The sequence below is a fragment of the Syzygium oleosum genome, unplaced genomic scaffold (assembly GCF_021117445.2).
Source record: "Syzygium oleosum isolate NSW1041296 unplaced genomic scaffold, Sole_v2.1 Sole_v2.12, whole genome shotgun sequence".
NCBI classification, from domain to species: domain Eukaryota; kingdom Viridiplantae; phylum Streptophyta; class Magnoliopsida; order Myrtales; family Myrtaceae; genus Syzygium; species Syzygium oleosum.
This window is the reverse complement of record NW_026607496.1, coordinates 2,622,356-2,637,004: the sequence shown is the minus strand read 5'-3', so window position 1 is coordinate 2,637,004 and position 14,649 is coordinate 2,622,356. Positions and strand designations below refer to the sequence as shown.

The following is a 14,649-nucleotide window of genomic DNA, read 5'->3' as shown; positions in this document are numbered from 1 at the left end:
ATTCTCTCCAAGGCAGTTGTAATTTGTTTGTTAAATTCTATATATATATATCGTATGAGGAGTGTATAATAATATATGTACGTTTGCTAAATTATCTCCTTTTGAGTTCTATATCCTTAGTCCAAGACGTCTGTATTGTTCTCTTAAAACATCCATGTTCCTCGGTCATCTTTCTTGAGTTTCTGTTCCGTTGACTTTGTGGTTGGGATGGCGTTCGTGAATCCATTGATTTTGGCCCCTCCCGACACACATGGGCGGGTCCCGAACAACGTTCGCGCATCATACAATCCGATTATACGCTTCGTTTCTCTTTTTCCGGGTGCAGGACAGCTGACTTTGACGTTTCCTTCTTTTCAATTTAGCAAAAGATACGGGGGATGGACCAGCTGGCACATCACGGAGCAGCGCATTTTGCAGCTGTCCTCTGGTGGCGTATGTCCGATCTCCAATTCCCAATCTAAATTCAATGGATAATAACAAAATTAATTTTTAAACTTTGATATATTTGCGGCTGTGTAATGACTAGACGTGTCAAACTCATGGCTGAGTTGTTATTATAAACTAATTATATTCAGTGACACATAATATGAGCGTTAAATGAGTTAGAATTTATAACTTATTTAGACTCAATTCTCTCTCGTCTTCCATCGATCTTCGCTCATTTCGTATTTTCACCTCAGTTTGGATATGAGTTTTCTTATATTGGATTAAATACGGAAGTGTTTTTAGCAATATGGGTTGAGTATGTGTTGTGTACGGGTTGGGGGTATGAGTCACTAAATTTGCATTGAATGGAAATAGGTCAAAACGGGTTAAATAAATCTATTTGGGTCAGATCATTTTCGACCCGATCCAAATCCGACCCGACCCAGTCGTTTGACGAATCTGCTGGTGACGTTTGTCCGGATCTCCAATTCGGGTCGCGAATTATTGCTCACATCCAGAGATATCTGTACAGGTCCCATCCTAGCCGTTGATCATGCGAAACCGACGTGTAAATTACACACCGTGAATGGGGCTGTCTGTGTCTGCGTTCGCATTGGGTCAATGAATTTAGATCCGATAAACACGGCAAGCGAGTGTATTCTACACGAGTTAGGTTGATGGTGGGTTGAAAAGCAGCTTTCAAGAAATGGAAATGCACCGTCAGATTCGACGAAACGTGGGAGAGACCCTCTTTAACAGCGAAGGGCAAAGGCTCGGGTCTCTCTTTTGATTCCCGCTGCTTATCTCGCCCACGAAAACAACTACCGACGACACCGACGTGGTCTGTCGCGTCTCGCTGTCTTAAAAGTTTTTCTTAGTTTTTTAAGACGAAAGTTCTGTCCCACTCACTCGTACCTTGATGACTGAGCAATGGAAAACGTCCTCGAAATATAAATGCGGGAACTCCATGCGTCGCGGAGAATTTACGTGCTTCGGTCGGGCATGCTCGCTGCATGAGGAGAGATCGACGAGATGTCCGCTACAATTAAAGCGAAAGATCGTACCGTCGCTCAAATTCCGCGCACTTGCTCAAACGTTTCTCAATCTCAATTGCACCTCGACAAGCCCCACATGCAACACAATCAAGATATATAATCTGAATAACGGCAAATACCCGGAAAAATAAATGATTCATAAAGCACTTTCTTAAAAATAATCGCTCGTAAAGATGAATGAATGAACGAAAAATATTTTCATCGTTCGCGAAAATATTTACACATAAATTGTAGATAAGTATTTTTCAGATTATTCATTTTTCGCGAAGCAAGAGAAATCGAATGACAACAGTTTTGTTCTCTATTTCTCAGTCACCTTTGACAACATATGAATGTTTCAGATGACCTTCTAATATCCGCTAATCATTCTCAGCCGTCCTGTTGTCTAGATGACATTTTCCTTCACACTTCAAATATCTCAACGCGGGTCACCAGAGGCATGACCACAAAGAGCTAAACAGTAGTCAAATTGGTTTAAAAACACCAAGCTTAACAAGGTCTGCAACAAACTAAGCTTTACTGCTCTGAACAGTGAGAAAGACTTTTCGAAATCAGATCAAAAACCGATTGAGACAATGGACATCGAGGACATGATAAAGAGAACGGAGATTACCAATCCGATATTTTCACCGTTCGACATCCTCAAGCATCTCTATTTACATTCAAGAACAAGTGCCGCGGAAAAGCTTTTTACAACTTGGAAACCTGCATATACATGGCTTCACAAAATTCCAAAGAGGCTTAGCTTTGTTTTCCCCACCTCTAGCAGTCAACCATTCATTTCTGACTTTGACCGATCGAGTCTAAAATCGCAGTTATCTTCTTCTGAAGCTCTGGCTTGTTGGCGCCCACGAGCTTGTCGACTTGTTTCCCGTCTTTAAGAAAGAAGAAAGTAGGGGTCGCTTTAATGTCCCACGATGTGCTGAACTCCTGTGAAATAAATGAAACGGCACAAGAGCTACAGTCAGTACTTTTGGCAAATAACTAAGCAAATTTCTCATCCGATTCGCAAGTTGCAAGGTCCGAGAGATAAAAATCATACTTACCGTTAGTTCATCCACATCGACAAGAAGAAACATGAGAGAAGGGTGCTTCTCGGATAACTCGGAGTAGAAAGGTGCAATCACTCTACAAGGACCACACCAGGTCGCGCTAAAGTTTGCTATAACCTGTTAAGCATTCACAAGTCACGGTGGACAGCCAAATTTTCGTGTTAAAGAAAAGGTTATAATTGACATAAAGTAAGAGTTGACATGACAGAATTTTCTCAGCCACCTTTCCCACATAAACACCTTGGAATTATTACAGTTTGCTATAACCTGACACAACACACAGCGCATGCCACTGTCTACTCTGGATTCTCAAAAATTGAAATGAACTCTAAGAATCATCCCTATGCTGAAAATATATACACAAAAAGAGAAAACAGATGGAGATGCAATTGTCAAATATCAAGGCAAAGACTTAGAGCATAAACCACAAACTCAGTCTCATTTCCAAATTTACATTTCTCAACAGGGATCAACCTCACTATCTCGTGTAACCCGGGATTTACACCAAGATCTTATAACAAGTAGTATGAGAACACCAGGCAAATGACCTGGTGGCAACAGAGGGGCGGGGTTAATGGGAAGTCCAGGGTTCGATTACAGAGAGAAGCACCCGGTCTGTGGGTGCAAAATTACCGAGGGAAGAAAAAGGCTATCTTGTTACAGATCATAGCAAGAGCGAGACATCATTTATCTAAACTGCAAATTACTAATTTTGAAAACTTACAATCTTTCCGTCCTTAATAGCTTCTGATAACTTTCCATCCCAGCTCTCTTTTGTAGTGATGAGATGCACATTGCCGCTAGCAAAATCAATGTGTTGGTGGTCGGAGTCATCGTCTTTTGTTTCTTGCTGGAAGCACCATGAACAACATAGAATCTTTTTGACAAAAAGAACTGACAGTGTTTCATTGAAATATTTCAAGCCAAAACCCAGAAGAGATGCAACAGCAAATATATGGAGGCAGCCATTAAATGTCATAGAACAGCTGTTGTAGGACAAGCATAGCATGGTTAAAAGGAGGATATTTAATAGAGTCACCATATGTTGAGATTAATAGATATACTTTATCAACGACAGAAATCTTATCCAAACAACAGAGCAAAATATCATGGGAGAAGAAGTGGTCAAGAAGTCATTGTATGATATTAACTACAAAAATGTGTACATCTTCGCAATAGTAAGTAAAAGATTTGAGAAGGACAGCAAAAAATGGCCCAGAGGTATTACCTTGGCTACGCATTGCCCCATACTGATGGTTGGAATGTGAATTCCAAGATTCAGCAGAAGAAAGCGCAAAGCACCTGAAAGTTAAAATATACAAGGATCACTGCATTATATCGAAGTATAGAAAAAAGGGTTTTCTAAATAGGCACACAGTTCACATTAACAAGTGGAGCCCATGAAAGCACAAGGAAATCCATTGGAAGAGCAGCAATACGAAACACTTGCTATAATCCTTTAGTGTATCTAGAAGTATTCTAACCTAAAACTTTCCAATCTATTATTTGCTGATGACAGCATTTTGTTCTATTGTTTGAAGATAACTCTGGGACATCTTAGTTGAGTAATAGGCTGCAAGCAAGGTAGTCCCTCTATCACTTATTTCGGCCCACCTCAAGGAATTAAACTGAAAGATCACGGTATTCGGGACCTGGTTTTTTCCAAGACACAGAGAAGATTGGTTAGTTCAAAGAGGTTATCTTTCCAATGGCGGCAGATTAACTTCAGTAAAGAGACTCATACAACTCTGCGAGTTTTTCTTTTCCTGCTTTTCCCTATTCAAGTGTGGCAGCTAGGATACTCGATAGCATTAAGAGAAGGTTCCAATAGGAGGTAAGGGAAAGGCTTATAGTTTCAGCCTTGGTAGGTGGGGCATCATTAACCTTCCCATATGAAAGTGGCTTTGCCTTTGGGTATGAAATCTTTATTACATTTCCACAAAGCTCTGTGTGCCAAGTGGCTTTGAAAATTATGACCAAAAGAATTTTCTCTAGAGAGTTCATCAATAATAAAAATGAAACCTTGTTGGCCAGGTTAACAATGTCGGTACAATTTCAGGGTGATCCCTTGGAGATGGATTAACAAACATTAGGTCAATCTTCCTAGTCTAACATAGATCGCGTTGTTGGCAGAGGAGATTTTGTTTTCTTCTGGCAGGATAAAGTGTGGTTCAACACCGCCTAAAGCTCGATTTCATAAAAAAAGCCTGATTTGCTCTATTAGTCAGACTTCCTAAGCATTAAAGGGCATGTGTTGCTAATATCTTTCGCATTTCAGCTTTACATGCCCCAGCAGATATTGTCAGAAGCTTTAACGATCGGGTATTGGAACATTGTGCTAAGTTCTATGATGTGCTAGAGGAGGCAAAACTGAAAAGGGACGAGGAAGATAACAAATTAACAAGAATGGATGTCTCAAAGTCAAATTGTACCCCAAGCAATATTAACTGTGACAACAAGGAGAAGGAAAACTAAAACCCCTGAAGGATTGACAAGAACTCGGCTGTTCCTACCAAGATTTCCTTGTTTATGCAGAAGGCATCCTGGCCAAACGTTATAACAGCAGGCTATTTGCAAAGGGGGAATGACCTTGGCGATTAGAAGCCCTCTACATAAGGTGGCTGCGAAAACAGCAAGGGATTTGTTGCTGGTGCTGAACATGAGGTCTTTGGAAATTTGAACATGATTTTTGGCTTGTGTGGTATCAGACGCGCAAACCATAAAATGCATAGAGGACAAAATGATGTGTGGAGGGAGGGACGAAGAGTGTCCGAGGGTGTGTAGAGAGTAATTTGATATATACAGGACTCTTGGTTCTACACCATTAACTCTTTCAATAAATAAAATTACGGGATATGCTAGTTATAGTCAAGCTCGGATCTTGTCAATCATTTTGGTATAAGTCGGCATCGCATTGGTGCCACTTCAAAAAAAATTAGTCCTTGATCCAACGGGTAAACTAGATCAAAATGTCATTCGATTAACATGTAGAACTTCTGGAGGGTCTTCCTGCCGCAATATGTATCACCAGAGAAATATTCAGGAATTACATTCTCGGCATATAGCTTTCAATCCATGTCGCGTTGGAAGGACAATCCAACCGACATCAAGGATTTTTCCAGGATTTAGAATGAGTAGCTCCGCTTGCAAAATAGCATGCTTGAACCAGCTCTCATTTCATGCCATACAATAAACCTCTAATCGAATCTCACAACCAGAAACTGCCACCATTGCTCTCAACCAAATTTATATCACATATCAATCTAACCGAGAAAAGATAATAGAACTCAGAACCTCATTTCTCCAACCAAATTGAGTGCCCGCAGATATGGCAATTTCTAATTTGATTATCTCATTAGAAAACAAAAACATCCAGAACAAGAAGAGGAAACCCAAAGGGCCACATATCAAACGCAATGCGCTTGTCTTCGATACCGTCAAATCAAAGGAACTCAAAACACCACGAAAACTCGAAGCGCAAGCGCAGCACGTACCACGATCGAATTCCGGTTGACCCTCTGTACGAGGACGAGGTCGTCGTCTCCGCGAGGCAAAATTACCAAGAAAAAGAGATGGCCCGAAATCAAGGCGATTGGAGAGAGAGAGAGAGAGAGAGAGAGAGGACCCAGTTGAAATATCTTTCTTTTTTCTCCTTATTCTCTTCTGGGTGGGTGTCGTGTGCGGGCGTTGAATTCTTGCAAGCGAAATGATTTACCAAATTTGGTATCTCGTGGAAACGACGCAAACGACCAGCGGGACCAGGTGTCGAGGTGGCAATGCAAGATCAACACCCAAGACGGACCAGATTGCTTCGACCAAGAACGATGGGCATTGCATTGCAAGAACGTCAAGCTCACCCATCGAGCCTCACCCAACCAACGATTTCGAGAATCGGTCAAACAGGATTGAAGAGGTTTCCATGTCGCTGTCATGGAAGAGAAGAAGCCCAGCTCGTAAAAATCAGCACTTTGAGCTTTGTAACGGGCCTGGGGCCGGCGATGAATCCTTGTCATCGTGTCTTCTTGGGGGGGAAGAGAGAAAGAAAAAAGAAAAGCTCATTGACACTTTCAGTTTTCCTTCACTAGTGGCCAAGGCCCGAAGGACAAATGGGCGTGTGTTTGAGCCATTGATCTTAGAAGATTGAAAAGTCGGGCCGCCCATACTCGACCCGACCCAAACGTCATTCGCCTTTGGCATAGTTTTTAAGCTACGAGCAACCCGTCGAGGGTGGTACCGTTAAATAAGGTACCCTGATCTTTTAAGTCTGTCTATCAATTTCACGAGTTCAATTGTCGGGTTCACGAGTTCGAGCGGTAGGACTTGAGCAGTGGTCGTGTCTTTAGTTTAAAGCTTGGGCTGGGATCTCGCGGGCAAGGGCTAGGATCCTAGCCACAGTGGCCAGGGTCGCGTGTCCCGTCACCGATGCCCCGATCTAGCCATCGGGATTCCAAGCCTAATGACATCGGAGGCGTTCGAGGCGAATTGCAAAAATGATTACACAACTTAAGAATAAACTTATCGTGTCCCTTTTTTTTTGTTAAATTTTTTATTGCCTTCAACTCATTTTTCTCAAAGCAAGACGGTTAATAAAAGACGGAAAAAAAACTGAGGAAAATGTTTTTTCGGACACGTCCTTGCGAAAACCGACGAATGAAGAGCCGTTAGCGGGGCTTCACCCGCCCCCACCCCGTCGTTACTGTTTTCTTCGACGGACGCGTGTCGTCGACTTCGATCCATCTTGTTTCCGAGCTTCTTCTCCTTCAGGCATTTCCGATCTGATTCGTAGCCTAGGGTTTCGCTGAGGCGGAAGGATCGGGTTCCGTCGTGCGCGAGCGGTGCGCCGGATTGGGGCTGTTCGTTTGGGAGGTTTTGCGATTGACCTGCTTGTGTTCTTTTTTTTTTTGTGGGTTTTGGGTGGCGGGGACGGTGATTTGGGATACAAGATTTGATTTTGGGGGTTGGGTTGGGGAGCGGGTGCGTGGGGGCGGATTGGGTCGCGTGAGATTCGGTCCGGGTTCGCCGTTTGAGCTGGAGGGATGGATGAGGAGAAGAGAAGGAAGAGGAACAAGAAGAAGAAGAATAAGCAGAGCGGCAAAGCCGCGGGGGAAGACGCCGCGGTCGCTGCGGCCGGCGATGGGGAAACTGATCCGGTCGACCAGAGGAGTCGTTTGAGCAATGGGGGGGCTCCGGGGAATGGAGTGTCTGATGCCGGCCAGGATGCGGAGGCGGAGGCGGATCGGATCGAACCTCTGGCTAATGGTGTCGAAGATGTAAGTATTTAGTTTTGAATTGCAATGGCGCAGAAGCTGTGGGTATTTTCATTGTAAATTCGAATGCGGAGAATGGTGTTACGAGATGTTTGTTTGACTTGATGGGTTGACACAAATCGTCCCAGGATGGGATAACGGATGTCGTAGTACGATAGGATTTAGCCGATCCGCAATTCAGATCACATGTTGTGGTACATCTGCATTCCAGAGCATTACATTCCTAGCGTTTCAATTTGGCAAGGATCAATGTAGTTGCTAGTTAGTGTGACATGTTATCTCTGCTGGAAAAGATCTTTAGAAGAAGATCCATTGTAATAGTTTCTACGAGAGCACTTCTGCTATGGATCAAACAGTCTACAATGTATGTTTTCCGAAATGAAAGTCTTGTTCCAACTACAGATTCATGGATGCCTACCCTAAGTGGACCTCATTCTACTTGGCCTCTAGTGATCCTGTCTTTGTTCCATATAACTGAGCGATTCACAATACATGTAATCTTGGGAAAAGCGACATAATTTGAATAAGAAAGAATTATGTGATTTTGCTATCCGGTGCACAAAAATGAATGACATACTTGCCAGTCTAATGCATCTCTCAAATCCTTTCACTTTTTCCTCCTTCATGTTGCACCAGAAATGCCAGATGGTGGTGATGTTTTATATCCAATTTGTATTCTCTGATGCTGAGAAGAGTAATTATTTAAATAATACTTGATATCTTGAATGAAAATATATGTTTCCTTTCTTTCTTTCCTCTTAATTACATTCGATGTTTTAGCTGATTGTCTGCGGCATGTCAGAAAAGTAGTTTGGGTTTGGATTTGGAAATTTTAGACAGAGTTTTGGAAAATACTGCAATTTTATGAAGAGAGCATCATGTTTTACCGGGAAGAATTTGTTTCGAAGTTCTATACATGCAATGTACTCGATTACCTTAACTTTTTAATGATAATTTTATGCCAAAGTGAAATATGCAGTAAATGAAACATCGATATCTTAAGACGAGTAGACCTATCAATGGACTCTCTATCCTCTTTTTACTATCTATTTGGTTTATAATTTAACTTTAAGTGAAGAAACTAGAATATATGTTCATTTCTGTTTCCTCGACCCTGTTGGAAAACATTTGTGAATGTGCTTCATTATACACCTTAAATCAAACTCTGTATCTGATAATCTCAGTTGCTTTATTTGTGGCAGCTCTGCTGCTATGATTTTTTCCCCTGTTGCCCACACCCGTCACTGTTGCCACTTTCATTGGTTTTGTTGACGTTTTGAGACACAACTATGAACCGACGTGTAGAAATGAGGCTAATATCTTCTTTCTTTACTAATATACTGTACAGCATGTTGACACACAGTCCAGTTTAGCCGGAGTTGTGGAACAGAACTGGTTGGAAATCAAGGTGTGGATAATGGCCTTAGAAGCTTGTACCAAGCTTCTGCCAATTAATTTGTTGCTTCATCTTGATTAGTTGCAGCTATTTCTGGTCTATGGTCATGAGCACAGAATGCGATTTTGCAGGCCAGTTTGGAAGAAAACATTAAGCACTTGCGGAATGAGAATGACTTACACAAGGACAAAGAGGTAATACAACATGATAAATGAGTATAGAGATTAGTTTGTCAGATTATTTCACTTTGGTATGTGCTTGGCAGTCTCCAGAGAGTTATTCCGTTCTCTTTTATTGGCGGACATAATGCATTGAATTTGTTACAGGCTGGTTTAGCCACAAACCTTGCACAGTTGGAGTGTGAGAAGGAAAGCTGGCTTGAGAAAGAGGTAATTTGTTATTGAGGATGCTTTTATGAGGTTTTAAGTTGTCTTGCAACATCCAGTTCAGTCTTTTGTTTGACGCTTATTTGAGGGCTGTGGATCTTCTCCTCCCTATAAGAATGAATAACGACGTGCTGCTGTTATAAATTTTCTCCATATGAAACTTATGCCATCTGTTGTTGATTTACCACTGTGCATTTAGGTTAGCTTTAAGGAGAAGATTAGCCAGTTATCAGATGAGAAAGCTAAGTTAAAAGATGAGAAAGCTATTTTGGAACTGAAGCAGGTATATATCTTTTTATCTTTAGTCCATTGTGAGTTTTGCTTCATGTTTTGTTGATTAAATCCCATCCTACATGTAGGCTAGCTTTAAGGAGAAGATTAGCCAGATCTTAGACGAGAAAGCCAATCTGGAATTGAAACAGGTATCTTTCAAGTTCCTTATTCGCAATCACATTATCAAAAGTCAAATATTTTGTTTGTTGGTGTTAACGTTTGACTGTTCTTTCTGCATAATCCATTTTTGTTAGAAGTCTTCTTAAGTTATATAACCCTTTATTTATGGAGATGAAAGTGACTAACTCTGAAAGTGATTCACAGGAAAGTTTGGAGGAAAAAATAGGACAACTAGAGGGAGATCATGATTCGTGGATCTCAAAGGAGGTAAGCAACTTTCTGTGCCATGCTTGTTCTTGTTAGTCAAATTTCACTGGGAAAAGTTCTATCATTTTGGTTAATTCTTTCAAGCAAGCTTTTTTAAGCCATGACTGGTGGAGCTGACATACTTTGGAAGTGAATGACAGGAACGATTAGTGGAAAAAATACGAGAACTAGAAAGGGATCATGATTCCTGGGTTTTAAAGGAGGTACTTTATGTACTATGCTTGATAGCTTGTTCTTGTTTAAATTTCATTGAGAAAAAGTTCTTTCATATGGTCAGAAGCATTTTTAACCTATGACATATGGGGATGACAGACTTTGAAAATGATTCACAGGAAAGTTTGGAGGAAAAAATAAGACAACTAGGAAAAGATCATGAGTCCTGGCTTTTAAAGGAGGTGAGATACTTTCTGTAATATCCTTGTTCTTGTTAGTCAAATTTTAATGAGAAAAAATTCTATCATTTGATGATACTGCTACTTCATATGCCCATCACAAAAGGAAGTCTGAAATTTTGAATGATTAAAACCTTTTGCCTTTTGGTTCTCCACGAAAAGTTTGAAGTTCATGGTTGGCTCTTAATATTAGATATGAGATATATGATGTGATTTGTGTTTTTTTTTTTTAATTGTGTATGAGGGAATTTTCTGCTGCGTCTGACTCGCTGGAGGGTTTTCTCCAGTAGCATCTTTGATTTTCATGAGTCGTTCTGTATTTTTTATTTTTACAGTATTTCAAGTCAAGTTGGAAATTTCACTTCTGATGAATACTTCTAATTCACAGAACTCAAGTAGGGAAATCATTGCCAAAATGGAGACTGACATTATAGGACTACAGTTACAGGTATATACTGCTGAAGACTTTTTCAGTCGAAATGGTGGACATCAACCGTTGTCTTTTGGGACTAAATTTAGATTTCAAGTTTGTGCTGGCCATACAGAACCTGGAAAATTTTTTCAACATGATTTTAATAAAATTACAGTTGCAATGGTTGTTGTAGCATCCCTTTATCTGGGACACGATTATCGTAGAACTGCAGTTGTGATCATAGCTGCAGCTTCTCCTATCTAGGGTGGCTGTTAAGCAAAGTAATTCTATTTTCTTCTCAATGATATCTAATTTTACTAAGTGAATTGCCATAGTTTTTCACCTCCTTGGTACTATTTTTTCCAAGTTGTACAAAAAACTGTCAGGGGAAAAGATCCATGACAGACAGAACAAACATAAATCTAGACTTATGTAGAATTGAAAATAATACAATCTGAAAAGAAATCTGAATTCTTGAAGTTCTAAGGAGAAGAGATGTGTATAAAAATTATGCTACATTTGCGTCATGTTATCATGCAACCTTGTGTATTGTGACCAGATGAAAAGCTCATTTTATAGACCTTTCAATACGTTAAGGTTTGAATGTCTCCTCGTCATTTTTTTAATGTCATAAACATTGGCCATTACTTGGTGGCATTAATGAAGAACACAATAAAGGGACAAGTTCAACTTGCATCTTTGCATGCGAAGCCGTAGACTAAATAAGGTCCTGCACTAATTATTTGGAGAGAGGAAACTAATGTTGAATGCCGTACTTCATCCATCATGTTTTTGGCCCAAATATCCAACTATAGTGATGAGTTTAACCAGAGAAAAATATTTAATGGCTTCTGCGTGATTGCTGCTTATGAACAACCACGACGTTGCCATTTTGTACTTTTTTCTTGTGGAGTGTCTTTTTTTGTCTTAGTCTAAGCATGTTTGTCTTTGTCTAAAGGTAAGGGAAGTTTCTTCACCTAGAATATGTGAGTTCAGATACTGGAATCCTGAAACTAAGTGCATCTGACTTAGACTTGTGCCTTGTGATTTTGGGGATGCAACTACTCTAGGATAAAGTGGAATATGTATTCACTCGATTTTAAACCTATATCTAAACAAGGATTATGCATGTCTTAAACGTTGGCATTGTCCAGATTGAAAATATTTGAAAAGGGTTGTCAACAAAGGTGTAGGATGGGGAGAAGAAAAACATGGACCAACAGCGAAAAGAAAATACTATAAGAACGAAATGAAGGAAATAAACAATGTATATTGAAAAATTATATCTCATGATGAATATTATTTTGGATGGACTGCAAAAGTTTTTAGAGATGGTAGACTAAAAGGAAAGAGAAAGAAAAGGGATGGAGGAAGAAAATGAAAGGGAGAGTGGACTGCATTTGAGGAATCGATCAACAGGTTTCTATCGTTAGTCTCTTGGTAAAAGGGGTGGCTACTGGACCATACCTGATTTCTAAAGCCTATAACTTCTAAGTAATGCAGTGAGGGATGCACTCAGGAGCAGCTACATAGGAAACAATTTGCCCTTCAAATGGTTAAATTTAAGCAACTGTTTTCATTCTGTTGGTTTTATAAATGATTTGATTGATTGATTGCTTGGAAGCATAGTTAGGATCCAAAAGGGGAAACCTTCCCCTTTTTTACTAGTCCATATCCGTGACTAAACTGAGTTCCTCTGTAAGATGCCTGTCACTCATGTATCTTGTAGCTTGGCATCTCTGTCTTATTTCTGTTCATGAGTTTCAGTCTTCCTAGCTAGAGGAGTCAATTCACCACCACACTATTATGAAATCTGGGCTTCACCATTGAGTTGCAAACTCTGTATTTCTCCTGATATGGAAAGTAAAAACAAAGTCTGGCAGGTGTCAAAATTGGAAGAATCCAAGAACAGTTACTTGCTAGAAAACCAAAGACTAAAAGATAATATTTTGGAGTTGCAAGGTCAGATTCATCTCCTGGAGAATGCTTCCTCAGTTGATCACTCAGATGAGCAAAGAAAGGTTTGTTTCCTCTGCATTGAATCAATTGAATGCACTTCTAACGTTTGTTCCACTTTTTGAAGACCCGGCGTTATATCACCGGATGTCGATTTTTCATATATAAATGTAACTTATGTATCTTCTTCATGAAGGATTTCTCCATAATGACCTTGAACAGTTGCTCCTGGAGTTATCATGCCTTTTGCTTGTCCAATTGACGTGCCCCAAATAGTTGCAATTTGATTGTGCAGTTTTGATTGTGTAAAGCATTGTCATGTTGGATGAGAAGTTACTCGGTTTGTGCTTGGATTTGTTTTTTAAGGATCAGCCAGGCTTTTTCTTTGGCTATGCTAAACTGACAAAGAACTTTTCTGCCAGATTGTACCTCTAAGGAACGCATTACAGAATCCTTACTACTTTTTTCTATGTTGTAGCGGTCTTCAGAATACGAGGAGCTGAACTCCCAGATGGAAGCAGCATGTGCTCTTGTGGAGAAATTGATTACAGAGAATGCAGACCTTGTTGAGAAGGTAAGCTAGCTCCTTTCCTTTAAGCTATTGTTTATGCTCTTATAAATCGGTAAGGCTTGCTCCAGAAGGCCGAAGGCAACACTCATATTTGAAAGTGTGAGTTGCCTGGGTTCTAAGGAGAAGCCTCTCTCTGTATTCTCTTTCCACCCCAAAGAACAATTGACCTCTAGAAGGAAGGTTGTCGTAAGAGCCGTTAGCCCTACACTCCATTGGGCCAATTAAATAGGAAGTGTAATTAAAAGAGACTTTCGTAATTTCCTTCATCATCAACTTTTGATTAGGATTGGTCTGTCAATCACATGTTTTAATCAGGTGAATGAGTTGTGTCTTCAACTCGATCAACAAAAGGCAGCACCTGGGCTTTCGTCACCCTTTCAGAGTGGTTCTACTGTAGAAATTGCTGAAAGCGCCGGCATCGTGGATCACAACTCCGCATCAAATACGAATATGCTTGTATTAGATGGGAGACCAGAGTCTTCAAAAGATATTCAGATGCACGATGACACAAACAGTGAGGATAAAATAAACGGTGAGCACGGTCTTCTAATATCTAGCTCTGCGAAGCCCGTAGATTCTGGAGAAATTGTCCAGATTCCTCTTGATGATAATGAAGTCCAGGATCTGGAGTCGCAAACTGTTGAGAGCGAAGAAAGGGATGCAGTACCACTCTCGGATGCCCCACTAATTGGTGCTCCTTTCAGATTAATATCGTTCTTCGCAAGTTATGTGAGCGGAGCCGATCTAGTCGACAAGGATGTGAAGTCTAGTCATTAACATAGTGTTATAACCATTCTTGGTCGTTGTTTAGAATCTTCTTGCCTCGAAGCAAGCAAGCAAGCGGCAATTTTGTATAGTTAATTTGTTACTGTCTGGAGATTGGTCAACTACATGATTTTGTATCCTCAAATTCATAGTTACTCCATGAGCGAGGTGAGTTATAGGCACTATTTTGGAAACTGTGACAGTCATTGAACCTGGGCTAACATTGATTTGATGTCATTTTTTTATATAAGAATTGATTTGATCTCACTCCTTGCAGTACCATACTGCTATACAATTGCCAATGGATGAGA

The 14,649-nt window shown here is 40.4% G+C and overlaps 2 protein-coding genes across 7 annotated transcripts; one reads left to right on the top strand and one right to left on the bottom strand.

The window, feature by feature from the left end:
• Nucleotides 1-1,970: 1,970 nt before the first annotated feature.
• On the bottom strand, nucleotides 1,971-6,254 carry LOC115677049 (thioredoxin H9-like). Of its 3 annotated transcripts, none has more exons than XM_056316819.1 (5): nucleotides 6,028-6,254; nucleotides 3,762-3,835; nucleotides 3,258-3,427; nucleotides 2,528-2,650; nucleotides 1,971-2,411 (listed from the first exon to the last, which is right to left on the bottom strand). In XM_056316819.1, exons 2-5 carry the CDS (start codon nucleotides 3,772-3,774, stop codon nucleotides 2,259-2,261), a joined length of 459 nt encoding a protein of 152 aa, XP_056172794.1. In that variant the 5' UTR covers nucleotides 3,775-3,835; nucleotides 6,028-6,254; the 3' UTR covers nucleotides 1,971-2,258. The 3 variants fall into 3 exon arrangements, with proteins under 3 accessions (XP_056172794.1, XP_030455953.1, XP_030455955.1); XM_030600093.2 differs by having other exon boundaries at nucleotides 3,258-3,410; nucleotides 6,028-6,252; XM_030600095.2 differs by having other exon boundaries at nucleotides 3,258-3,383; nucleotides 6,028-6,251.
• Nucleotides 6,255-7,134: 880 nt separating this feature from the next.
• Nucleotides 7,135-14,605, top strand: LOC115677087 (uncharacterized). Of its 4 annotated transcripts, XM_030600146.2 has the most exons (13): nucleotides 7,135-7,803; nucleotides 9,149-9,208; nucleotides 9,328-9,390; nucleotides 9,523-9,585; nucleotides 9,782-9,865; nucleotides 9,942-10,004; nucleotides 10,180-10,242; nucleotides 10,383-10,445; nucleotides 10,575-10,637; nucleotides 11,023-11,082; nucleotides 12,930-13,067; nucleotides 13,481-13,576; nucleotides 13,889-14,605. In XM_030600146.2, the coding sequence occupies exons 1-13, from the start codon at nucleotides 7,570-7,572 to the stop codon at nucleotides 14,348-14,350; spliced, it is 1,512 nt and encodes a 503-aa protein (XP_030456006.1). In that variant the 5' UTR covers nucleotides 7,135-7,569; the 3' UTR covers nucleotides 14,351-14,605. The 4 variants fall into 4 exon arrangements, with proteins under 4 accessions (XP_030456006.1, XP_030456008.1, XP_030456007.1 ...); XM_030600148.2 differs by lacking the exon at nucleotides 10,575-10,637; XM_030600147.2 differs by lacking the exon at nucleotides 11,023-11,082.
• Nucleotides 14,606-14,649: the final 44 nt, after the last annotated feature.

Bases quoted from the DNA above. Each gene is read 5' to 3' on its own strand.
- LOC115677049 (XM_056316819.1), bottom strand. The intron at 2,651-3,257 runs GTAAGTTTTCAA...AATGCTTAACAG, and splicing joins CTATTAAGGACGGAAAGATT to GTTATAGCAAACTTTAGCGC. The intron at 2,412-2,527 runs GTAAGTATGATT...TTTATTTCACAG, and splicing joins TCGATGTGGATGAACTAACG to GAGTTCAGCACATCGTGGGA.
- LOC115677087 (XM_030600146.2), top strand. From the start codon at position 7,570: ATGGATGAGGAGAAGAGAAGGAAGAGGAACAAGAAGAAGAAGAATAAG. The intron at 9,209-9,327 runs GTGTGGATAATG...GCGATTTTGCAG, and splicing joins AGAACTGGTTGGAAATCAAG to GCCAGTTTGGAAGAAAACAT. The intron at 9,391-9,522 runs GTAATACAACAT...AATTTGTTACAG, and splicing joins ACTTACACAAGGACAAAGAG to GCTGGTTTAGCCACAAACCT.